The 26,190-nt window shown below is 53.1% G+C and overlaps 1 protein-coding gene across 1 annotated transcript in view; it reads left to right on the plus strand.

Annotated features, from left to right (window-relative positions):
• The first annotated feature begins 12,931 nt into the window (after positions 1 to 12,931).
• The window catches only part of MAP1S (microtubule associated protein 1S), a 32,584-nt gene continuing 19,325 nt past the window's right edge, over positions 12,932 to 26,190 (plus strand). Inside the window, exons 1-5 of the mRNA XM_007116896.3 lie at positions 12,932 to 13,069; positions 14,318 to 14,419; positions 15,923 to 16,005; positions 16,829 to 16,969; positions 17,570 to 19,925. Of these exons, the coding sequence (XP_007116958.2) occupies positions 12,949 to 13,069; positions 14,318 to 14,419; positions 15,923 to 16,005; positions 16,829 to 16,969; positions 17,570 to 19,925 (2,803 nt within the window). The 5' untranslated portion in view covers positions 12,932 to 12,948. The remainder of the gene's footprint in view (positions 13,070 to 14,317; positions 14,420 to 15,922; positions 16,006 to 16,828; positions 16,970 to 17,569; positions 19,926 to 26,190) is intronic.

Genomic DNA, 26,190 nt, shown 5'->3' on the forward strand with positions numbered 1-26,190 from the left:
TTCTTCTGCCTCAGTTATTCTGCTATTGTTTCCTTCTAGTGTATTTTTCATTTCTGTTATTGTATTGTTTATCTCTGTTTGTTTGTTCTTTAATTCTTCTAGGTCTTTGTTAAACATTTCTTGCATCTTCTCGATCTTTGCCTCCATTCTTTTTCCAAGGTCTTGGATCTTCTTCACTATCATTATTCTGAATTCCTTTTCTGGAAGTTTTCCTGTCTCCACTTCAGTTAGTTGTTTTTCTGGGGTTTTATCTTGTTCCTTCATCTGGTACATAGCTCTCTGCCTTTCATCTTGTCTATCTTTCTGTGAATGTGGTTTTTGTTCCACAGGCTGCAGGATTGTAGTTCTTCTTGCTTCTGCTGTCTGCCCTCTGGTGGATGAGGCTATCTCTTGTTCCCTCTCTCTTACCCTCACTTCATCTCCCTCCTTCTGCCAAAGCCCCTGATAAACTGATCAGTCATATCCAATTAATTTTTAAGTCCCAGTGTCCCATTTCACTCCCATCAACAGCTCAGCTCAATCCAAAGTTACCTATTTGAGCTATCTCATCCCTCCACTTAATTATGCCCTGCTGTTTTCTCTTGTCCTCTCTTCTCTGTTCTTCCCTCTTTCCTTATCTCTCCTCACTGTGTATCTACATTCATGTCTTTTACAAACTCAGACTGTCCGTCCATCTGTCTCTCTGTCTGTCTTTCCATCTCTCTTAGCTTCTGATGTCTCACTTTCTCTCCACCATCCTATGAAATCCACAGATAAAAATTATTGAAAGAGAGGTGATGGGAGATAGTGCACAGACTGGTGAAAAGTACAACACACACACACACGTGTGCGTGCAAAGAGACCCCACTCCCACTCCACCAAATGCACACACACATCCCTCCCAGCCATCTAAGCTCCTGGCCATCCCCAGGGGCCCTGTCCTTGTCAAAACTTGTCAATCCCCGGTGCCAAGAGAAGCTATGGAGACATTTGGGCTTTGGATGAGAAAGTTCCTCCTCCACAGCATCTGCTGAGCTCAGCTCTTTCCTGGGGAATGAGCGGAGCTGTTTCTAGAGTCCCAACACAGAGCAACATTGCTTGGTCTTCAAATAAATTCCCAATCCTTGCTGAGTACATGCAAGGTTTATGGCACTGAGCAAAGCTCCATGGAGGAGACAGATATAAATCAGATGTCAATCAATTTGTTCAGCAAATATTTGTCGGCACCATCTGGATGCTGGGAACTACTCTTCTCAACAGGTTCCAAAAAGTGTCATGGTCCCTAGCACGAGAGTTGGAAACAAACAAATGAGCACGCACGAAGAAATCAAGGAAAATTATGAGGAAAACAGGGAGGGTCCCACGATAGAGAGAAATGGTGGAGGAGAGGGTAACTGCCTCCTGGCAGAGGCAACACATGAGCTAAGACCCAAGGGAGGAGAAGGAGCCAGGCATGGGGAGAGTTGGGGGAGGGGGATTCAAGACAGAGGGCAGAGCAGATGCAAAGGCCCTGAGGTGGGACATGCCTGGTGTGTTGGAGGAATACCGAGGAGGCTGGTGTGGCTGGAGCAGAGTGAGAGACGGAGGAGATGAGCAGGGCCTGTGAGGAGCCTGGGGGATATGGGGAGGGGTCTGAGATGCAGAGAGAGAAAGAGACTGAGAGAAGGAGACTAAGTGAGAGGGAGACAGGAGCCTTCAGCCCTGTGGGGCAGAACATAGGCCCAGCAGGACCCTAGGCTTCATGGGCAACTTGTGGCCACTGAGACCTCATCCTCACCCATGAACCCCTAACCCTAACCCTAAACTTAACCCCAGACCCCTCTCTGATGCCCCAACTGCACTGGCGGGGGGTGACTGTACTGTGTTGAGATCAGTCTCAGCACACAGTTGGCACTCCATAAAGATGAATGAATCAGTACTTGTCAGAGGGAGAGAGGAAGGGAGGAGGTAGTGGGCAGGAGTACAGTCCACGTGGGATCTCCTGGCCACAGGGAGGATTGTGGGTTTTCCTTGAAGGCCAATGGGTGGCCATGGGAGGGCTTTGAGCATAGGAGGGACATGATCTGATTTATAATTTAAAAAATCTTTCTGAGGCTGCTCAGGGGAGCAGGGATGGTCAGGACGGGAATGTATGTGGCAGAAGGCCAGGGCAGAATCCAGGTGGGAGATGGTGGGGCCCATGGGAGTGCAGGGAAGGTTCGGGTTCATTCTGGAGTCTGAGCCTACACAACCAGCCAATGGACTGGACATGTGGGATAAAGGAAAAGAAGTGACAAGAATGAGTCCAGGGTTTGGGACCTGGGCACATGGGTGATGGTGGAGCCATCATCTACCATGCTGATGGAGAAGTAGATCTCAGGGTGAGAAACTGGGACCGGTGCTTTGGACTTGCTGAATATGAGATACTTACAAGGCACCCAGTGAGAATACCCAGTACTGTTGGATATTGGAGTCTGAAGCTCAGGGGAGAGGTTGGGCTGGTGATACAAATGGAAGAGACATCAACATGAGATAGAGTGTAGCCACTTGGGACCAGAGTGTAGATAGAGGGTAAAGGGCCTCCTGGCTTCTAGGACCAAAATCAAAACATCAAACCCAGGGGTCCACCCTCCACCTGTTTGTCTATCTCTGACTCCAGTCCCTGTTATCCGGTTAGCAAGCAATGGGATGTGTGGGGAACATGGAATTCAGAGCCCTTGGGACTGTCCTATGCTCTCATCTTCTTCCCCTGACAGTTCTGTTATCAATGGCCTTGCCCTGGGGACTGGAGCAGGGTGGAGCGTGGGGGAGAACTGAAGTAGATGAAGCAGGACATGAGTCCCGAGTCCAAGGTTCTCATAATTGGAGAGGAGAAGAGTATTCATGTCATTCCTGAAGGCCTACTCTGTGCTTGGCAACGTGCTGGGTGCCTGCCTGACATGTGTTATTTCCCTCAGTCCTCTGCAACCAGAGATGAGTGCAATACTGTGCTCTTTTTATAGATAGGAAGACTGAGCTCCTGAGAGTTTGGAGAGACAAGGCTGGGATATGAAGCGAGGCTGGACCAACTCTCAGAATAGGCTGTCTCTGCAACACAGATATTCATGTAACCATTCATTCATTCATTCATTCAACAAACGCAGCCTGGATCCATATTCATGTCCATGCCACGTCCATGGTCAGGGCGGGGCTGTGGGTGAGGGTGCTGCCTAGAGTCTGGAAGGAGGATGTGGAGCAACAGAACCCAGTCTCTGAGGTCAGTGCTGGGACAAAGGAAGGGAGATGACTAAGGGGGATGGAGACTCTGATTGGGATGTTGGGAAAGGCGTCCTGGAAGAGAGGAAGCTGGAGAGTGGCAAGGTCTCGCTAAGCATGGTGGAACTGGAGGAAGGCCATTCCTAGCAGGGAGCATGGCAAGTGCAAATGCTCTGAGGCTGGACCTTCTGATGGCCTTAGTTGTGGCTTTCAGGCCAGTGGTAACAAAGAGAAATCGATGAGGGCAATCTTCGTTTATCACCTAAAAATGGGGATAAAATAATTGGTTCCTAGAAAGCCAATGGGACAAGGTCAGCTCTGATCCCTTGCAAATTCCCAGCCCTGATCAGCGTCACTCTGGGGCGAGACTAACTCGAGGAGGTGAAGGGATTGGATTGGCCTGGAGAGTGCTGATAATAAAAGAGAGTGATTGGATTGGTCAAGAGGATGAGGCCTCGAAGGGGGCAAAGAAATGGGACTGGTTCAGACAGGATGGCAGAAGGGGTTCTGGCCTCCAAGGCGGGGCTCAGCCCAACGTCCCCAGAGTGACCAGCAGGGGGCAGTACTGGGCCAATAGACGATCCTAAGGCTGGGGGTCAACTGAAGCTAGGGACCACCTCCAGGGGAGTTAACTTATTCAGCAAGTGCCCTCAGTGTGCCAGGTGCTGCACAGAACTCTAAAAATGTTTGCTCGTTTAATCCCCAAATTGATTTTACAGGCAGGGAAACTGAGAGCAAAATTGTTCCGTCTCATACCCAAAGTCACACAGCAGGGAAGTGGCAGAGCTGGGGTGTGAACCCAGGGAATCCATCTGGGACCCTTAACACCTACATTCTCAAATCCTCTAAAATGATAGTTTTGTTTTGTTTTGTTTTGCTTTGTTTTTGTTTTTGTTTGTTTGTTTTTTTAAAGTAAGGGCTCCCTCTCAACAATTATTGAGCTCTTCTTGTTTACCTTACTTATGTGCCATCTCTCAAGGTGTGTACAGTCATTTCCATTTTCCAGGAAAACTGAGGCATAAAGGAGTGACTCTGGGAGTTGAGATGGATGTATGTCCAAAGTGAAAATCCCAAGAGCTTGTGAGGCTCATCTGCAGTTGGGCCTGGGTCCAGCTCAGGGGAGAAGCCAGCAGGAACCCCAAGCCTCTGCCTTCTCCAGCCTCCAGGCCCCTGCTGCCACCACTGCCCCAGCCAAGCCCCTCGACGTGCCCCAACTCAGAGCTGCACCCCCATTCATGCCACCCCTCCGAGTCCTGCTTCCCCACCCCAGACTGGCTGGAGACCCAGTGGACTCCCGCCCAGCCTGGGGAGAGGGCTGAGAACACTCGACAAAGGGGCTTCAATGATGTCATCTTTGACAGGTGGGAAACTGATCAGAGATGCCAAAGCATTTGCCCAAGCTGCACAGATAGTATGAGGTACAGCTGGACCCGAAGCCATGCCTCTAGGATAAGGCTATGTCAGTCCCCAGGTGCTCAGGGCCCCAAAGAATGCCAGAGTCCTTTGAAAAGGTTTGAGACCCAGATGCGTACACACTTGGGCTCTAGCATGCAAAAGGGGAACTGCAAAGTCCAAATGAACTGATGTTTAAACATGTATAGGAACAGGATGTCAACTTTATTGGGGTTAAAATCGATGCATCTGGAAAGAGGCCTGGGTTTGGAATGCTCTCCCTGGGAAGACCCCAGGCAGATGGCCTCCAGCTGTCTAGAGAGCTACGTGTGGCCAGTCGATTTCCAAAGCAAAAAGATAAATTACAAGAATAACTAACTGGTGGGCTTCCCTGGTGGTCCAGTGGTTAAGAATCCGCCTTCCAATGCAGGGGACACGGGTTCGATCCCTGGTCAGGGAACTAAGATCCCACATGCCCGTGGGGCAACTAAGCCTGCGCAGTATGGAGCCCACGCGCCACAACTAGAGAGCCCGAGTGCTCTGGAGCCCGCGCGCCACAGAGAAGATCACGCGTGCAGCAACTCGGATCCCATGCAGCCAAATAAATAAATTAATTAAAAAAAAAAAGAACTAACAGCGTGAGCACTTAGCACATGCAGCATCTGGTTCTTGTTGGGTGTGTTTTAACTCCTTTAATCCCAACAGCGCCCCTACTGGGTGGGGCTGTTATGATACAGGTTCAGTTGATGGGGAAACTGAGGCACAGGGAGGTCAAAGAAGTGGGGAGGGACACAGCGGGGATTTGAACCTCACCAGGCTTGGGGTCTGCACCCTCGATCCCTGTGCTGTCTTCAAGCTTGTGTTTCACGGCGGCATTATTTGGGGGATGGGAGATGTGGATACAATGGTGACCGTTTGACTTGAATAGGGTCTGGATGTCAGGACACTGCACCGCTTGGGGGTCCAGATCTGGACGATGGTGGGAAACTGGGTCAGGACTCCTCTCAATCTCCTCCAGTCCCCGTCCTCCTCCCGGGATTGCAAGCCACCCAAGGCAGGTCGCCTCCGGCCCTGGACTGGATGCCTGACAGGATGTAGCTCCGCCCCTGACCGCACCCTGTTGGCCGTCCCTGATTGGACCAGGACAGGTGTAACCACTAGGGCAGTCCTTCATACAACAGCTGGTAGCCAATGAGAGGACGTACTTCGAAAGCTCTGCCCACAGGGCTCTTCTTGCTCGGTGATTGGCAACCGGTCTTCCCTTCTCTTGCATCCTCCTCCAGGCTAGGCCTCCCTAAATGTCTTTCATTCCTCCAACAGGCCTCGCCTGCCTGCTTTTGCACGTGCTATTCCCACTGCCAGAAACACCTCTTCCTTTCTCTTCTCCTGTAAAGGCTACTTTCTCTCCCTCAACTGAAACGTCCCCTCCTCCAGGAAACCTTCCTTGATGCCCAAGGCTGGGTGGAGACCGTCCCTTGGGCCTTTGGCATCCTGTGTTCTCATACCAGTTTTCTTGTCTGTTTCCCAACCAGGCAGCAGGTTCTTTAGAAGCTAGAACGGGGTCTCAGAGAACACTGTCTCCCCATTGCCTAGTGTATAGGAGGTGCTCAAGAAATATATGTCAACTGGAATAATTAATGATTGAATCTGATATCAAAGATTAGGGAGCTCTCAGCCCTCATGAAACAGAATGGACCCTGTGGGACCTTCCCAGTGACAGACTCCTGTGTTCCCCACTTCTTGCTTGTAGAAAAAGGTTTAGTCTCTCAGGCCTTCCTCAAGAGCAGACTCAAGCAGTTAATGATTAGAGAAGTGGAAAAGCAGGGACAAAGGAGAAGCAGTCAAGCAGGAAAATAATAACGATAACTTAAATAATAGGTCAGCCATAAAAAGAGTCACAGAGCCCTTAGTGGATAATCTTCTGACACACATTCTTAAGTTGTTTTTGCAGAAACCAGGACCTCACCAGATGGAAACTGCTGACCACAAACATATAGACCCTAAACTGGTTGGAGGCAGAAGATTGATGATTGAGATTCCTGAAACATCACCCTGTTACCTCACCACCAACCAATCAGAAAAATGTCCATGAAGTGGTCACATACCCTTTGACCCTCACCCCTAATGTTGCCTTTTAAAACCCTTTTCTGGAAGCCATTGCAGAGATTGGGTCTTTTGAGTATTAGCTGCCTGTTCTCCTTGCTTGCTGCCCTGAGAATAAATGCTGTACTTTCCTTCACCACAACCTGGTGTCAGTAGACTGGCTTTGCAGCGTGTTGGATGAGAGGACCTGAGTTCAGTTCGGTAACACTCTTGGCAGCACTGAGCTAGAAGCTCCTGATGAGGGCAGGACAGAGATTCGCCCACTACTGGTCCACCACTCAATACATGTGTGTGGAACAGAGGAGGGAAGGGGTGCAGGTCATTTCTGAGGATGACATTGAATACAGTATGTGCTCAATGACTCATGGCTCCACTTCATGGTCCTCTGCAGCTCGCAGGGATCCAAGCCACTTCAGCCAGTCACCTCCCTCCCTACTCACCCTCTATCTAGGGCCTGCCCTGAGGTGAGATTTAGAGTGGCCCAAGGGGGAGGAAGGGGTGGGCATTCATGTCCTGAGCTGCTGTTAGGTGTCCAAAGTGGGCTGTCTTGTCCAATCCCCTGTGGAGGTGGAGCTTGGCAGGACCCTGGGCTGGTAAGAGGAGAGGGGAGGTTATTGTCATTTGGGGGCCTCTTTGCACTAATTGGGGGATTTGGGAAGGGGCTGAGAGCTCCCCCACCCAGAGACGACTGTATTATAAACAAAATGGAGCCTCCCTCCCCCCATCCCACCCCAGCTCCACCTCACCTTACATCCTGGTGATTTTATAGAATAAACTGATTGCAAGTGAGCACCCACCCCTGTCAGGGGACTCCCAGACCCCTCTTTCCTTTTTGCCCCATAGTGTGGTGTTTAAGAACCCAGCCCCTAAAACTGAGGGCATATGGATTCAAATCCTGGGTCTGTCATGTGATTGTGTGATCCTGGGCACATGACTTACTCTCTGCAATCCTCAGTTTCCCCACCTGTAAAATGGGATGGATAGTTACATGTTAATGGTGTAAAATGCCTGGAACCAGTTCATGGTCCTTTTTACAGTTCACCTTCCATGTCCCCTCTGCTCCCAAACCCTCCATGGCTCCCATGGCCCTCAGGGTAAAACCCACACCCTTTCTTGTGACCCTGCATGGCCCAACCCCCACCAACCTCCCTGGTTCCCCCTCCCTGCATCTCCCTGTCACACCAGCCAGCCACTCTGTGGTCCTCTTTAGTCTTTGAACACAGCCAGCTTGTTCTGGCCTCAGGGCCTTTGAACATGCTGTTCCCCTCCACAGGAAATGCTCTTCCTTCTCCACGTGCTTCTCCTCTTGTTGTGCCATACTCATGTTGAGGTCCTGACTGACTCAAGTGCTACTTCCCCTGGGAAGTCCTCCTAGATCCTTTCAGGTGTAGTTGAGACAACCCTGGTCCATTCACAGATCCCTGTTTATCTCAGATGCATGAACTTCCACCCACAGGCAACAATTTGAGGTCCTCCTCTACCACCACCGCTCCAGGCTCATGGGTAAGGGGCTGTATGTTTTCCCTCCCATATTCTGCACTCGGGGAAACTGAGGCTCCACTAGTGGGAGGTGCCTTGGAGCAAATCCAAGCATCTCTTTGAGGCAGAATCATGTCATCTTGGCCTCATTTAACCCAGCAATATATTCCAAAACAAAAACATTCAGCATCAGCTCTTTCTGCTCTGGGGGAGCAAATTGGAGCAACATCCTCCTCCCAGGAGACCCTTGCTGGTCTGCTGAAGAACTTCTATGTTCCTCCACCTGGGACACCACCAGCCCCTCCCTCCCCTTCCAGCCCATCCATGGCCCTTTGGGGAGTCCGTGTCTGGCACCATCTCCCCCAGCCTCGGGACTCCCTGGGACCAGGCTGAGGTGAGGTTGGCACAGAGGATTTGGCTGAGGGTGTTTGTCTAATGAATGAATCCACCATCTGCCTGATGAACTCCTATGCACTCTTCAAAAGCCCAGCCTCAATGTCCCTTGTCCCAGGATACCTTCCCAGTCTCCCCACATAGAGCCTTCACTGCCCTACTCCTGACTCCTCCAGCTCCAGGTGCACCCTCTATCCCTGTTCTGAATCCACAGCTGGGGAGCATCTGTGGCCCGCTCTTCTTCCTGCAGACTGGGGTTTCCTTGGGGACCAGGACTGAGACCTCTTGGAGGCACAGTAAAGTTGTCAGGAAGTATTTACGGAATGGATGAATGAACAAATGAATAAACAATGAATGAATGAATGCCTCTTTCAGGGCCTGGAGTCACATACCCTGGGTTCACATCCCAGCTGGGGTGCTAGACACTGGATTTGTCCCTTGACTCTCCAAATCCCTTTTTCCCATGTATTAAATGTGTTTTCTCAGAGCTTATGGCCCAAGTTGTTGCAAGAATGAAATGAACTGACATATCAGCATACAGCCCTCGGGCTCCCTCCTGTCCCAGATTGAGAGCGATTTGTACCCAGGAGCGGGGAATTTTTTCCTCTCCCAGCACTCAGAACTAGAGTGTTGTCAACACAAATGCTTAATGAATGTTGAAGAACAGGGTTGGTGAGAGGGATGGGGGAGGAAGGGAAGAAAGGCAAATATTAAAACGGCTGACATAAAAAAAGAAAAAAATAATGCCATTTGCAACACCATGGATGGAACTAGAGATTATCATACCAAGTGAAGTAAGGCAGAAAGAGAAAGACTAATACCCTATGATACCACTTTTATGTGGAATCTAAAATATGACACAAATGAACTCGTCTACGAAACAGACACAGACTCACAGACATAAAGAACAGACTTGTGGTTGCCAAGGGGGAAGGAGGTAGGGGAAGGATGGATTGGGAGCTTGGGATTCGCAGATGCAAACTATTTTATATAGAAAGGATAAACAAGGTCCTACTGTCTAGCACAGGGAACTATATTCAATATCCTGTGAAAAACCATAATGGAAAAGAATATGAAAAAGAATGTATATACATGTATAACTGAATCACTTTGCTGAACACCAGAAACTAACACAACATTGTAAATCAACTAAACTTCAACAAAATAAAATAAAATATTAAAACAAACAAAAAAAGGCTGAAACCTAAGTGTTGGCAGGACATGGGTGGCATTGCCTCCCTCACAGGCTACTTGAGAAAATAGCCCGGCCATGTCCTACCCCATGACTCAGCCATTCCACCTCTGGGCATTTACTGGGGGAGAAAAGAGTATAGTTACCAAGAGACATGAACAAAAAGGCTCAAAACAGCTTTAACCAAAATCGCCCCAAACTGGAAACAGCCCAAATGTCCATCAACAGCTGGAAGGACAAACAAAATGTGGTAGATCCACATGAAGGAATAAAGTGGTCACACATGATACAACGTGGATGCACCTTGAAAACATTATGCTGAGTAAAGAAAGCTGGATAGAAATGGCCACATATTGTATGAACTGTCCAGATGAGGCAAATCCACAGGGACAGAAAGCAGAATAGTTGTTGCCAGTGGCTGGGAGGGAGGGGGGATGGGAATGACGGCTAATGGGCATGTGGTCTTCTTTTAAGTATTCTGGAGCTAGACACTAGTGAGGGTCATGCTACATCATGAATGTCCTAAATATCCCTGAATTATACACTTTAAATGGTTAAAATGATAAGTAATATGTTATATTTATTTTACCACAATATAAAAAGAAAAAAATGGGGACTTCCCTGGAAGTCCAGTGGTTAAAACTCTGCGTTTCCAATGCAGGGGTCGTGGGCTCCATCACTGATCGGGGAACTAAGATCCCACATGCTGTGCGTCGCGGCCAAAAAAATTTTTTTTAATAAATAAATAAAACAAAAGAAAGAAAGAAATGATACCCAGGAATACTACATAATCATGAAAAGGAACAATTGCCTGCTCCACACAACATGAGCAGGAAGAGAAGCCAGAGCCAAGAGTGGACACCCTGCGATCCCATATGTGAAATTCAAAATCGGGTAAAACTCACCAAAGTGATGGATGTCAGAGTAGTGGTCACCTTGAGGGAGGGGAGAATCAACTGGAGGGTCCAAGGAACCTGCAGGGGCTGGAAATGTCCTATATCCTGACCCAAGGGTCATCACCTCAATCAACCTCCAATCCTGACACTCATGAACTTGACCATGCCTGTGTTAAACCTCAACAAAAATGTTAAAAAGAGAAAAGAGGGGAATTTCCTGGTGGTCCAGTGGTTAGGACTCTGCACTTTCACTGCCAAGTGCATGGGTTCGATCCCAGGTCGGGGAACTAGGATCCCACAAGCCGTGTGGTGTGGCCAAAAAAAAAAAAAAAAAAAAAGAGGGAGAGAGAGAGAGAGAGAGAGAGAGAGAAAAGAATTGCCAGGGGAAGGACACAAGAGCATCCAGCAGCAGTCCTGAAGGTCGAGGGTTTTCCATTTTCACCACAAATGTCATCACCTTATCCTTCTGGGGACTGATGACTTGGAAACAGGCATGGAGCTGGGTGTGGACAAAAGCAGGAGGGCAGTGACTGGAGTCTGATGCCTGGGATTCCAGAAGTGGTTCCCAGATGCTTTTTCATCTCTTGGGAGATGCTCCCCACACTCCCCAGACCAGGGTCCCCAGACTGGGGGACACTCTGGGACAGGAAAACCTCAGGACTCCAGAACACTGAGAACATCAGCTCCCAGATCTCCTGGTAGAGACACATCTTGGCACCTCAGGGCCCTTTAAGACCAACTAGAATGAACACTAGCAATCATAACTTACAGCCTTGGGCCGAAGGAAGAGCATAGACTGCAGGCAGAAGGTCCTGGTTCCAGTTCTGACCCAATCAATAAATACACATGAATGAATGAATGGATTATGGATGAATGGTGGATGAACTAGCTTTTCACCCCCATTTCACAACCCTTTATCATGCACTTCCCAGATGCTCAGCCTTGTCCTGCAAAATGCCAGGACCCCAGAGAAACCTCAGCCTGATCTGGCCTCCAACAATCTCCTATCCTGCTGGGGGAGACAGAACCTGACACAGACCCTTCCATTCCCATTATGGCTGACAGCAATAAAAGAAGAAATCACAGGCAGGCAGGAAACAGGGAAGGGAGCCAAGGGGGAGGGACCAGGATAGAGGAAAGATGCCAGGGCCAAAAAGAGAGCTAGGAAGTGGAGCACCCAAATGTTAGACATTAGATGGCACGTGGCCAGCGACTGTTACACACTGACCGCGGAGGAAGTTGTGCTGAACAGATAATGAAGGGTAGTAGGAGGCCGATCCTTCTTGGCAGATCTTTTCATTTGTCTTGACTGGTTTTGTATACCTCCAAAGATGAGGAGCTCACTCCCCAGAGAGACAGCCCAGCCCTTCCTGGACATGGGCAACTGTCAAAAAGTTTGCTGCAACATAATTTTCCAGGTAGTGGCCACCATGGGTAAAAAGGCCAAATGCAATTGTCTGGGGAAGGAGGGCTACCCATGTGAGCCAGGCAGTCAGTCTCTGTCACAGACTAAATCTTGAATCAGACCTGCCTGGATTTGAATCTCTGCTCTACCTCTTATGGGCCTGGTGACTTCATCTCTCCAAGTCTATTTCCTCTCCATCCTTTTCTGAAATGACGGTAATAACAGTGCCGACTTCATAGGTTTATGCGTGTAGTCAGTGAACGAATGGAGTAAAATGCCTGGCATATAGCAGAATAAGTGTGCCCTGTTCCAGGCCCAGAGTGCTCTGGAATGTGTCTCAAATTCACATGTACTTTCCTATCTTTAAAACTTTGCAAATGATCTAACTTATGCCTCACATGTCATTGTCCCATCACCCACACCTTGCAAACTCCTATGCATCCCTCAAAGTCCTCAAAGGTACCCTCTTTTCTCTGTTCAAGTCCTGACCTGGGGAACTGGGACCATCTGGAACCTGGTTCTGATTGGGCCCACTGTGATGTGATGTGAGTTTCCAGAGGGCAGAGATTCCGACTGGCATGTAGTAGGCATGCAGTCAGAACTTGTTGAGTGAATGAATGAATGAGAGAATGAATGAAAGAGTGAGTGAATGAATGAATCAGTGGTTATTTGGGAGGGGTGCCCAAAGTGGAGACCCAAGGCTAGGCCAACCCTTAGGTGTCCATACCCCCATCTCCCACGACCTCAATGGGCGGGAAGGGGCAGATAACGGGCGAGGAGGGGCTTCCGGGCGGGGTCTTCAGCCCTTCCGGTCCGGCCCCTTTAAGGGGCGGGGACAGTAGGGCGGGCGCTTGGAGCGTCTGGCCGGCGCGAAGATGGCGGTTTCGGTGGCAGGGCCCGGGTCGGTGGAGGCGCCCAGTTCACTGCTGCTCGTGGTGGGCGGCGAGTGCGGGTGCCCCGGGCTGCTAGCCTATGTGCTGGAGGAGCTTGAACGAGGTCGGGCCGGCCCGGGAACGTGGTGTCGGGGAGGCGGGCGCGGCGGCGCATCTCGGCCTAAGGGCCGGGGAATGGGGAGGGGGGCGGCTGGATCCGGGGGCCCCGGTGCCCCGATCCCCTTACCGTTAGGCACAGGGCGCAGGCAGAGGCCGTGGGTGCCCGCAGAGGAAACAGCGTTCGGGTTTGGGCTGGGTTGCTCCGCCTCGAGCGGGGTGCAGACCGGGGAGGGGATACGGGCCCAGGCTTTGGGACCCACGCGATTGGGCAGCATGGGCAACGGCTCCGCTTCCCGCCCTCCGGGCCCTCCTCGAATCCTCGGGCCTTAGCAGCCTGGAAGTCCTGGAGGGAGGAGCAGGGATGGGGAGGCTGGGCCCGGAGCTCCAGGGCCTACTTTCCGCAGCTCCATGAGGAACTGCTAATTGGGGTGTGGGCGGGTGCTGCCTGCTCAGGGGATTTGGCACCTGGGGATGTGAGTCATAGGTGCACCTGCAAGGTTTACCTGCAGCCACTTGGCATGGTGGGACCGGCAGGCGTGGTGCACCCCAAACCGTGATTGGAGGGCATTCATCCATCCCCCATCTCTCAGATCGGCAGCCTGCCGTCCGTGGCCAGTAAAATGGGACGGCAGCACACATCTCGGTTCACAGGATTAAGGAATGTCACCCCACAGGGCATCAGGGTTAGCGTGGGGACCATGGGCAGGCTCAGTCCTGCCCTCACAGGACTAATGGGTCTGGTTGGGGGGCGGGTACCAAAGTGAGTGAGGAGATGGACCAGGTTTTAAGCTCAGATGGTTACAGGAGTGTTCAGAGGATGCAAAGGGCTGAGAGGACCTGAAGGGTGGGGAGAAGGACCTCTGGCCAGTGGGGACAGCTCACGCAAAGGCTCGGAGATGGGAACTGTGCCTGGCAGGGCTGAGGAACAGTGAAACCAGTGGTGGGGGTGGGAGGAGGACAGAGGGGACAAGACTAAACAACCAGACTGTTTAGGAGGCTGGGACTTTCTTTCTGATGTCCTGAGTCTTCTCTGTAAAATGCCTGAGTTACACTTTGGGTTCCTTGAGGGTGGATGCAGTGGGCTCCACAGGCACATTGGATGGTTCTGAATTTCCAGGCCGTCATGTGCAAGGGCAGGTTGAGGGGAGGGGCCTGTGGCAGCCCTCACCAGCCATCCTCTAATTATTGAAATATTCTGGGAGCTGGGAAGCCCAGCTGATTTCCTACCTCCCTTCCCCCCTCTCCCCACCAGGCATCCGGTCGTGGGACGTTGACCCTGGCGTCTGCAGCCTCGATGAGCAGCTCAAGGTCTTCGTGTCACGGCACTCGGCCACCTTTTCCAGCATTGTGAAAGGTGAGGCTGGGGACCCTGCATGCCCCAGCTCTCCCCTTGTGCTCATTCAGTGGACAGGTGTTCTTTGAGTGCCAACTATATGCCAGGCATGGGGGTCAGGTAATGGCTGTAAGCAGCAACAGTAATACTACAAATGAGATCTCCTGAGTGCAGAGCAGGGCAGGCCCTGAGCCAGCACTCACCTCCTTTGGTCATCGACAACTCACAAGGCAAGAACTTGTGTTTTTGTCCCCAGTTGACAGGTAAGGCAGTGAGGTGTGGGGGACAGGGAGACCTCTGAGGAAGGTCTTTTTGGATGAGAAGCAGCCGGGGCTGGTATGTAGGGTGGAGGGAAGAGCCCAGTCAAAGGGACAGGACATCTGGAAAGTGAGGGGCTGCTGAGCGGGACTGGAGGGTGGAGTGTAGGCCTGTTGTGGCAGGGACTGTGTCTGGTTTATGCTTGTGATTCCTTCACAGGGCCAGGTACACAGTAGATGCTCGATGGATGGGGAGCTGAGAAAGCGAGATCGAGGAGGGAGTTGGGGTTCCTGGGCCAGCCCCACAGGTCCCGTGGCTCCCTGGGGATTCTGGGGTGACCGGCGTGAACAGAGCAGCTGCTGGGCAGGGCCTGGGTGTTGCCTGCAGCTCTCCCCTGCCTCAGCCAGCCTGTTGAGTCACCTCCAGGCCGCTGCAGGAGGGGAAGGAAGTGTCCGTCGCCTCATTGTCCTAGTGGTTCTGGGTGGCTTCCTGACCCTCACCATTTGGGGGAGCTGGAAATCCCATCCGCTCTGTGTGGCCTTGGCAGCCACTTCCCCTCTCTGTGCCTTAATTTCCCCACCTTAATGGGGCAATATCCGCACGTGATAAGAAGCCCGTGATAAACTGATAAAGGGTAACCAGCAGTAGAGGGTCCTTGCCTCTCCAGACCCAGGGCCGGGTGCTCCATATTTGAAACACGTCTGGTCTCTGGGGGACAGGCGAGGGTTCGGATCCCAGAATCAACCCCACTCCCCTCTCCGTGGCCCATGAGGCCTCCCTGCCCTCGGCTCCCTCCTGCTGCCCCTCGCTGCAGCCCCACCTGCCCCTCCCTGATCCTCAGACACAGAGAGCTCAGTCCTGCCGCAGGGCCCTGGCCCATGTTGTGCCCTTTTCCTGGTGTACCCTCCTTGGCCCTCCCGGGGCTCAGGCTCCTTGATTATAAAATGAGGGTGACAGTGGCGTCCCCCGCAGGGCTGAGACCTGTGAATTGGGCCCTGTCAGCAGTGGAGGCCTTGTTGTCACTGCTGTTTCCAGCGTGAGGCCTGCCAAGGCGGTTTCCTGTTCTTGCCTCATCCTGACCTGCAGCTTTACCACGTGCCTGTTAATCCCTGGATGACCCTCTGGCTGGGGGTCCTGGGAAGCGGAGTCCTGGAGGGGCTCATGGCCGCCTGGGGTTCCACAGTGAGGCAGGGTTTGACCTTGTCACAGGCTGACCCCCACACATGTGGCTCAGCTCTAAACTCACAGGGCCCGGTTCCCCCACAGGCCAGCGGAGTCTGCACCACCGTGGAGACACCCTGGAGACGCTGGTCCTCCTGAATCCATCAGACAAGTCCCTGTGTGATGAGGTAGGGAAGGGTAGGCTCCTGGGGGGAGCGGGCTGCTGGGATGAGCGCCATCCCCTGGCCTCACCTCATGTGTCCTTGCCTTCATGCTGCCTGAAATCCTCTTCTTGACACCCAGCAGCAGCGAAGCCTCCCCCGATGACTCCAGCCTCGATTTATTCCCTCCTCAGAGCTGATTGTGGGAGCCGGTGGAATCAGAAAAGTCTGGAGTTTGGGAGGAAGGAATGAGATAGGGAAGGGCTGGAGGTGGGAGGGCAGAACCCAACTGATGTTTGTGTCCCGTGCGTTCCCTTGGGCTGGGCCCCGCTAGTTGTCTGAACTGACTTAATACTTCTAGCTTGTGGACATCTGCGCTGTTCTCTCAATTTCCCATGAGGAAGATGAACAAGATAGCGCCCCGGGACACCCCTCTAGATACTCTTGTACAGGTTGATTCCTCTGATCAAAAATGCTCCCTTTTGCTCCCTGAAGGGGCTGCAGGAGACAGAGCCAGACACAGGCCCCTCTTCCCCATGGCACCGGGGCTGGGCCAGAGGGAGTGGTGGGCTTCAGGGATCCCAGAAAGGGTGTGCAGGGCTTCCAGGAGGAGGGGGCACTGGAGCTGGGCTTTGTAGAATGAGCAGGAGTTGGGAGCAGGGATGGGGGTCGAGCCCAACTGGAGGCCTACAGGCTACAGTCCCGGCTTCTAGTTTAGTACTGGCCAGGCCGTCATGGGGACGGGAGTGGGGTGGTTATATATAGATTAGTGGCTGGGGACCACCCCAAAGAGGGGTGCTGACTATCTCACTGCACAGATAGGGCCTTGAACACTCTCCCTCTCCCTCAGCTCCGGAACCTTCTGCTGGACCCTGCCTCTCACAAGCTGCTGGTGCTGGCTGGGCCCTGCCTGGAGGAGACGGGGGAGCTGCTGCTCCAGACAGGGGGCTTCTCACCCCGCCACTTCCTCCAGGTCCTGGGGGACAAAGAGGTAAGCCGCCCCCTCACCATCCTGCCTCTGAAGCCTGGCTCGTCCCCACTGTGCTGAGTGGCTCCAGCGACCTGCTGTCCCCCCTGAGCATCGTCCCTTCCTCCTCTGTGGAATAATGGTGGTGGTGTGTGCTCCTCCTGGGCCCAGTCCCATGACCCACTACAGTGTGTGGGCCTGTAGATCAGCAGATGTCTCAGAGGCTTCAAGTGGCACCACAGATTTTAGGTCCCATCTGAATGGGGGTCCCTTCTGAATCCCTTAGTCTGGGTGGGGCAAAATGAGCAAAAAACTGGCAAACCATGTTTGGTTTGATAAGAACCAGTACACAGGGGTGGCGGGGGGGTGAGTGTAGAAAGTCTCTCTGGAGGATGCTGTGCTTTAGGAGTTGAGAACAGCAAGTGCAAAGGCCCTGGGGCAGGGAGAGTGAGAGATGGTGGGGGAGGGTAGAGGTGGACAGGTGGTGATGGGCCCTTCTCGGCTGTGGGGAAGGCTGGGTTTTTGTCCTGAGGGTGACAAGGGCAGGCAAAGGGCCTTAGTTTTCCCAAAAGGCTGGGTGTTGCCTGGCTCCAGGTGACCCCTTTACCATTCCGCCCTCTACAGATCCGGGATCTCCTGGCCTCCACACCCCCGCCTGCAGACCCGCCCAAGCTCACCATCACCTGCCCGAACTTTGGTGACTGGGCCCAGCTGGCACCCGAAGTGCCCAGCCTCCAGGGCGTGCTCCAGCTGCGGTTGAACCCTCCAGTGCAGCTGCCGGCTTCTGAGGGCCTGCGTGAGTTCCTGGAGTACGTGGCCGAGTCGCTGGAGCCGCCGTCCCCCTTTGAGCTGCTCGAGCCTCCGGCCTCCGTGGGCTTCCTCAGGCTCGCCCGGCCCTGCTGCTACATCTTCCCTGGCGGCCTTGGGGATGCTGCCTTCTTCGCCGTCAATGGCTTCACCGTGCTGGTCAATGGTGGCTCCAACCCCAAGTCAAGCTTCTGGAAACTGGTGCGGCACCTGGACCGGGTGGACGCCGTGCTGGTGACCCACGCGGGCGCTGACAGCCTCCCTGGCCTCAACAGTCTGCTGCGGCGCAAGCTGGCGGAGCGTGATGAGGCGGCCGCTGGCGGGGGCTCTGGGGATGACCGGCTGCGCAGGCTGATCTCCCCCAACCTGGGCATCGTGTTCCTCAATGCCCGTGCAGCCGCCTCGCGGCTGGTACGCGGGGAGGATGAGGCGGAGCTGGCCCTGAGCCTTCTGGCCCGGCTGGGCATCACCCCCCTGCCTCTGAACCGTGGGCCGCTGCCGGCCGAGCCCACTGTGCTCTTCCAGAAGATGGGCGTGGGCCGGCTGGACATGTACGTGCTGCACCCGCCCTCGGCCGCCACTGACCACACACTGGCCTCTGTGTGCGCCCTGCTGGTGTGGCACCCGGCGGGCCCCTCCGAGAAGGTGGTGCGCGTGCTGTTCCCTGGCTGCACGCCGCCCGCCCGCCTCCTGGATGGCCTGGTCCGCCTGCAGCACTTGGGGTTCTTGCGGGAGCCTGTGGTGACCCCTCAGGACCTGGCGGGGCCTCGGCGAGCTGAGAGCAAGGAAAGCGTGGGCTCCCGGGACAGTTTGAGGAGAGAGGGCCGGACGACGGCACCCTCCAGGTCCGCCCAGGAGCGCCCCGGGTTGGCCCAGAAGGAGCCACCGCGGGCTGAGGCCCCTCGCAAGGCTGAGAAAGAAGCCAGGCCCTCCCGGGAGGTGAAGAAGGACCCCAAGCCGAACGCCCCTCGGACCCAACCCCGGGAGGTGCGGCGGGCGGCCTCCGCTGTGGTCAGTGGCAAGAAAGCAGGTGCCCAGGTGGCTCCCAAGCCCCGCAGAGCACCCAACACACCCCGCCCGGTTGTCCCACCAGCAGAGAATGGGCCCCGCAGCCCACCTAGCTTCCGGTGCAGAGAGGCCAGCCCTGCCACGGAGGCCTGCGGCTCCCCGGCCCCCCGGCTGGTGGCCACGCCCAGCCAGGAGAGCAGCCTGGAACTGGGGCTGAGCCCAGCCGGGGACGAGGGCGGCAGCTTGGAGGAGAAGACCCTGGAGCTGCTGTTGGCCACCAGCACCCCCGAGCCGTGCACACCCTCACCCGCCGGAGCCCACCAGGGCCCAACTGAGAGCAGCGGGCCACTGTCACTGAGCCCGCTGCGGGGTGGGGAGCCTGGGCCGGATGCGTCCCCCACAGTGACCACGCCCTCGCTGCCCGCCGAGGTGGGCTCCCCGCACTCCACAGAGGTGGACGAGTCCCTGTCCGTGTCCTTTGAGCAGGTGCTACCGCCGCCACCTGCCGCCGCAAGTGAAGCCGGGCTGAGCCTCCCACTCTGTGGCCCTCGGGTGCTCCGCTCGGCCTCCCCACACGACGTGGACCTGTGCCTGGTATCACCCTGTGAGTTTGAGCACCGCAAGGCTGTGCCCATGGCGCTGGCACCTGTGTCCCCCGGCAGCTCCAATGACAGTAGTGCCCGGTCCCAGGAGCGAGCGGGTGCTCCAGGGGTGGAGGAGACACCACCCACGTCCGTCAGCGAGTCCCTGCCTACGCTGTCTGACTCAGACCCCCTGCCTGCCGTCCCTGGCACCGCGGACTCGGATGAGGACACAGAGGGCTTTGGGGCCCCTCGCCGCGACCCACTGCCTGACCCGCTCAAGATACCCCCGCCACTGCCCACCCCACCTAGTATCTGCATGGTGGACCCTGAGATGCTGCCTCCTGAGCAGGCCCGGCTGAGAGAGGGCCTCGGCCGTACCCGGAAGCCCCTTACCCGCCCCAACCGTGGCACCGCTGCCCCCAAAGCCACTCCAGTGGCCACTGCCAAGACCAAGGGGCTGGCCAGTGGAGAGCGGGCCAGTCGGCAACTCAGCGCCAGGAGCGAGCCTAGTGACAAAGGAAGTCGGGCACCCCTGGCCAGAAAGTCCTCAGTCCCCAAGACAACCACTCGAGGTCCATCCGGTAAGTACCTCGGGGCTGGAGTCCTGCGGTGGGTTCCCTGCCCAAGTCCTCCTGTTCCCTGCTTGCTGTGTGGTCTCAGCCATATGCACCACCCTCTCTGGGCCTCAGTTTTGCCAATAAAATGGAAGCTCTGGTCTGACTCTTTAAGCACTTGCAATTCCAAGGTGCTCAAGCAGTACCGTCAACGGAAATGTAATGTGAGCAACATCCATCGTGGTGAATTTTCCAGTAGCCACTTTAAGCAAAAAGAAACAGGTGAAATTAATTTTAATAGTATATTTTGTTAAACTCATTTGTGTGGAGGGTCCCAAGACCACCCCCAGGTTAGATGATTGCCTAGGAGGACTCGGTGTATGGTCATACTCATAAGTTTATTACAACAAAAAGATACAGAGCAGGATCAGCAAAGGCAAAAGACATGGGGGGAAGTCCCAGGGAAACCAGGCACAAGCTTCTGGAAGCCTCCTCCCAGTGGAGTCACATAGCATGTGCTTGATTCCCTGAGCTCCAAGCTGTGACGACACGTGTGAAGTGCCTTCGATCAGGAAAGCTCCTTAGAGACTCAGGGCCCAGGGTTTCTATTGGGGCTGGTCGTGCAGGCACCCTCTACCTCACACGTACACTGGAAAGGTTTCCAGGATCCAATTCTTGGACACCAACCGGGTGTCCCACAGTTGCCCGCAACTCTGACACTGTCTACCCGGAGACAGAATCACATTCCACAGGTAAAGGGCTCCGTCCCCCGAGCACCCTCCACTTCAGGTGCCAGTCACAAGTCCAGGCTGTTACCCGTGCTTCTGACGAACTGGTTGTAAATCGGAGGTTCCCATGCCCACCTCCTTTGGTTTGATTAATTTGCCAGAGCTGCTGACAAAAACTCGGGAAAACCCATTTACTCACTAGATTACCAGTTTAGTATAAAAGGCTCTTAAAGGATACAAATCAACAACCAGATGAAGAGATACATAGGGCAAGGTCCCAAACAAGGGATCTTATGTCCTCATGAAGCTTGGGGCCCTGCATGGGTAGCACAAAGCCTTCTGGTTCCCTGGTGTGGAAGCTCTCTGAAAAAGGGCCAAAAAGCTGCCTTTTGAGGCTTTTATGGAGGCTTCATTACATAGTCATGATGGAATCATTGGCCAATGGCGATTGACTCAACCTGAGGCCCCTCTCCCCTGCCCAGAAGTCAGGACACAAGACTGAAAATTCTGACCCGCTAATCACAAGGTTGGTTCTCCTGGCAACCAGCCCCCACCCTGGGGTGGGATCCAAAGTCACCTTCATTAACATAAACCCTGTTGTGATGGAAAAGGGCTTCTTATTAATAACAAGACACCCATTTCACCTTTTTGGCCCTAAAGTGTTTTCTGGAACTGAGGACTAGAGACCAGATATAACAAAGATGCTCCCATTGCTCATATTGATCAGAAAATTCCAGGGGTTTTGGGAGCTGTGAGCCAGGAACTGTGGATGAAAGACCAAATATAGCTGAGAATGATCAAATATATGTATTTCTTATAAATCACAATATTGCGGTCCACCCCCTGGTGGAACAGATCCCTTACAGCAAAGCAGTCATACCTATCACAGCACTTATATTTGGGGTCGCATTTATTAGAACAGATGTAGCAATAGTACGGACATAGATAGGCCAGACATTTGGAGAAGCCGGTGTGGGGTAGGGATGGATGGATTGATTGATTTTTGGCTGCGTTGGGTCTTCGTTGCTGTGTGGAGGCTTTCTCTAGTTGCGGCAAGCGGCGGGGGCTACTCTTCGTTGCGGTGCGTGGGCTTCTCATTGTGGTGGCTTCTCTTGTTGCAGAGCACGGGCTCTAGGCACGCGGGCTTCAGCAGTTGTGGCATGTGGGCTCAGTAGTTGTGGCTCGCGGGCTCTAGAGCGCAGGCTCAGTAGTTGTGGTGCACAGGCTTAGTTGCTCCGCGGCATGTGGGATCTTCCCGGACCAGGGCTCGAACCTGTGTCCCCTGCATTGGCAGGCGGATTCTTAACCACTGCACCACCAGGGAAGTCCCGGGATCGATTTAGGGAAACGTCATTTGCTACTTGTACCTTACGATCAATTTGTGCAGAACTATTCAGCACAGAAATCAGCTGGTGATTAGTTAGATCCTGCTCCTCCTCAAGCCAGTCATTTTCCACAGGTATTACCTCCTGAGGAGGCTTCAACTCAGGCTCTCAATACATTTGATCATCAATATCAGTGTTACCATAAGACTCATTTACATGAGGTAGTTGAATCTTAACCAGCGACTGGGTTACACCGTATCGAAATACGGTTACTGTGCGATTCATTTTCATTACAGAACAAATCGGTAAGAGCTACAGACGTGTTCACTTTGCCTTCCCAACAGAATCTGCCTTTGCCCATATACCTGACGGTATTAAGGACAGAGGTCGTGACCACTGGCCACAATTCAGTTAGCTCCGGATTCCAAGGTAACTAGGGACAAGTTCACAAGCTCGTACTGAGTCTGATTTCCATTGTGTGTTGTATCGCAGGGCCCACCTCCCTCCTATGGGGAGGACACGAGTTGTATTTAGAATATTCCTATCCCAACTAACTGGGCTGCAGGGTATATTTTATTTCTAGCTTTACTGGAGGTGCGAGCAGTCAGGGTGCATCTGTGTAAATTATAAATGTCCCCAGAGAACTTCCATAAGCTTGGAGGGCCGTCACATTCCCATAGGTGTGTGCACCCCTGAGCCTCAGCAGCTAGGATTGAGGGCCGCTGCCCCGTGACCACTTCAGCCTGCATATGTATTTAAATAGTCCAGAGGCCTTGTTGGATCGGGGTGCACGGCCCTTCCCGATGCTAGTTCTAGCATATCCAGCGTTATTGGCAGTCTGCCTGACCCACTTTGCTAAAACCTCATTCTCTTTCCAGGCTGGCTCCCATCCTTCGCCTTCCACTTGGAAGAGAACTCCCCCTAGTCTGCCTATTCTGATTAATCTTTTTCCTCTGAATGCCACTCCTCATTAAAAGCAAATTCCACTTGTCCTAGGATACCTACTAGCACTTATTTACCCTAAGGCTGTTTCTGGCTTGTGGGCCAGTGTTGTTGAATCCACCAGAGACCTTGTTGCCATTGTGTACTAATGGCCTGGGTGCAGATAGGGTGCATGTTTTGCACCCCAAAATTTTGGGTCCCCCAGACTAGGCTTAGATGCGTGGTAAGCACACCTAGATGTAGCGTAATTTAGTTTGAGTATGCCATGAGGCTTCCCATGGCCTGCCTTGTCTGTGGTAGGGCTGTGTCCCACAGAAACTTGAGCTACCATGTGATGCCCGCTGCTTTAATCCCATCAGGGACCCACTGTTTTTCCCTATTTTGATGAATCGTTTTCCATCCACAGAAACAGGGTGACGTGCTCGTGCACAGCACACCCTCCCGTGTTGGGCATGCTGCCGTTATATTTTGTCCGTCATAACCAGGGACCTTTCTAAGCAATTGACTGTTAAGATCTCTAATTACAGTGATTACATAGATCAGTCTGCTGGGAGCTATACACCACACAGTTTGAAGTCCCAGTAGGGAGCAGTTCCCAAATGTTATCCTTTGTAGTAGATGTAGCCCGAAAAATAGGAGTCAGCAGATACAGGCGCATCGCTAGAATTCCATTTAATCTTTTAACAGTTGGTCCTGTTCATTAATATATCTCAGGACCAGAATGTCTTTCCAGAGCCGTGCCCTTCAGGTGTGCAGGCTGCTGTTCAATCTTGTCAGGTCCCCACATCAGGGCTGATGTCAGCAAACTAGCTTCAGCCTGCTGGGCATCTGGTACACTTCTGCTAAGAGAGGATATTCTCTTGCTCTGAGGCTCTCTCCAGGTGTTAATAAAATGTTGGATTTCCCACATTGCATAACCCACTTATTCATCACTTTACCCTCAGCTGTTATTTTTTCCTCTCCATTTGTCATTTATCTTTACCCACACTTTTCCACTCTTGGAAGGGACGTTAGTTTGGCCACCGTGCTGGTCCAGATTGCTGCCAGGAAACTAGGCTGGCAGGTGTCTCCCCTGCCCCGTCCACTGCCGCTCACATAGAGTAGGGTTACCCAGGCACAGAACTAGTGGGCTCTTGCAACTGCTAGGCAGCACGGCAGCATTCACTGTCAGCACCAACTTTGCCAGAGGGGGTGAAGGCACATTCCGGGCCCATCAGGCCCTTAGGAATTCTGACATAAAGGTTTAAAGGTATAGTTACAGTTTCTTGTTTAGGAATCATCCCTGCTTCTGGCCCCCACAGTTGCATCCCTGGTTCTGGGACCACTGCATCGAGTAGGAGAAGAAAAAAAAAAGTTGCTGTGACGCGGGGAAGAGTTATACAGCCGCGTCAGCATCCTCCCCCACCCCGACTTGCCCACACCCCCAGAAAAGTGGAGGAATCTATCCAGTGGGGACCCGCCCTCAGCCCCGTTCGTGTTGAGTGTGAGTGAGCACATGCTCGTGGCGGTGTGTAAGCCAGCCTCTCAAGCCTGTATCTCCCCTGGTTTTAGACAGCAAGTGCTCCAGCCGCCCATTCCAATTTTCTATTAAACCATTACTCTGAGGATGATACGCAGCACATCTGGTGTGAAATCTCTTGCCACCGTTGGACAGTATGGGCTGTAAAGTGCACCCCTTGGTCCGAAGAAATGTAACTCAGTGGCTCAAAGTGTTACAGTATTTTCTGTTCCAATCTAACAGTATTTTGAGCATTTGCATTTACCATCAGGTATGCAAACGCAGTACAGGGTGTCTGTTCCTGTTAGGGCTCATTTATAGCCCCCCGCCCCAGGGCTACTGGCTTTGGTCCAATGTAATCCACTTGCTGGCCATGTGTGGGTCTCTGCATTGCTGCAGCCCTCTCCCCATGCCGACTCATTCATGGACCGCCCTCCGGAAACGTTCACTTGGTGGTTCAGTGACCTTCCAAACCTGGAAGGGGTTCTGCTGGTGGGCATTGACATGTCCTACTTTAACACGCCCCTTAAATTCCCAGAGTGATTTCCATAAGGCCGCGCCCCGTGCAGGCATCCCTTTAATAGTCCAGGTTTCCATTGCCCATCTGCCCGACCACACAGCCACACCATGGGCGGCGGCCCAGGAGTAAAAACCCAAACATAGGGGCTTTTACCATTGCTCAATTCTTCCACCACTGCTAGGAAAACAGCGTGCAGTTCAGCCCACTGAGCCGATTTGTTCTTGCTGCCTCCAATCAAGAGTCTCGCCATCCCCTGGTCTTAACGCAGCCGCTTTCCAAGCAGGTTATTATCCATTCATCTTGAAACTGCCATCCATAAAGCAAGCACACTTTGTGGTTCAGTTGAGAGCCGTCCATAGGGCAAGGCCACGTGCCGGTCGGTTCCAGGAGCTCCTCAGGTGGCTCCAAAGTCGGTCCTAGAGGAAAAGAGGCTACGTGCTCATGATCCAGTGGGTGCCTCCCTGCATTACCCTGGCAGCATGCTCTCGGATGAACCATTTCTCTTTTTATTATGGAACACTTCTGGGCACTGCGTTCATTGGAGTGTTTTTCCAACATCACCCAAGACATTATGGGCATCTCAGGTTTCATGATTATTTTGTGTCCATCAGTAATCGAGGTGATCTCAATTAATGCCCAATCGCAGGCTACTAATGGTCTCTCAAATACTGTGTACGGGCGGCGGCATCTCGGAATTTTCTGGTCCAAAATCCCAGTGGTCACTGCTGGGAGGTGCTCGTGGGCTTTTGCCAGAAGCTCCAGTCTGCAGAGTATACAGAGTATGGCAGACACTTCCCAAATCATATCTGAGTGGGGGGTCGGCAGGGCCCAACGGCCAAGTTGAGAGGGCTGCCACCGTTTGTAATTCAGACACAACCTGCTCTCGTTCGGGTCCCCAACTCAGAGCTTTCTTTCGGGTAGTCTTACAGATGGAAGCAACATTCCCAGATGAAAATCCAAATCAACCAACCAAATGCTGGGCTTCTTGTTTGGTCCTGGGGAGGACAGTGACAGCAGTTTATTTTTAGTCTCTTGTGGAATATCCCAGGTGGCCCCTGCCCAGGTTCTTCCTAAGAATTTGACTGTTTGGGCAGGCCTGGGGGACCAGGGCTGGATTTATTAACCCACCCCAGTTGGTCATATGCGTCACTGTTGCACTCAGATCAGTCCTAGCCTGCTCTTTGGTTTCCACCATCACCATAACGCCGTCAGTAAACTGTATGATTCCACTGGCGACCCGCATCAAGTCCGCGTCCCTTCTGACCAAATCACAACAGGA

The sequence above is a fragment of the Physeter macrocephalus genome, chromosome 2, assembly GCF_002837175.3.
Source record: "Physeter macrocephalus isolate SW-GA chromosome 2, ASM283717v5, whole genome shotgun sequence".
In the NCBI taxonomy this organism is placed as follows: Eukaryota; Metazoa; Chordata; class Mammalia; order Artiodactyla; family Physeteridae; genus Physeter; species Physeter macrocephalus.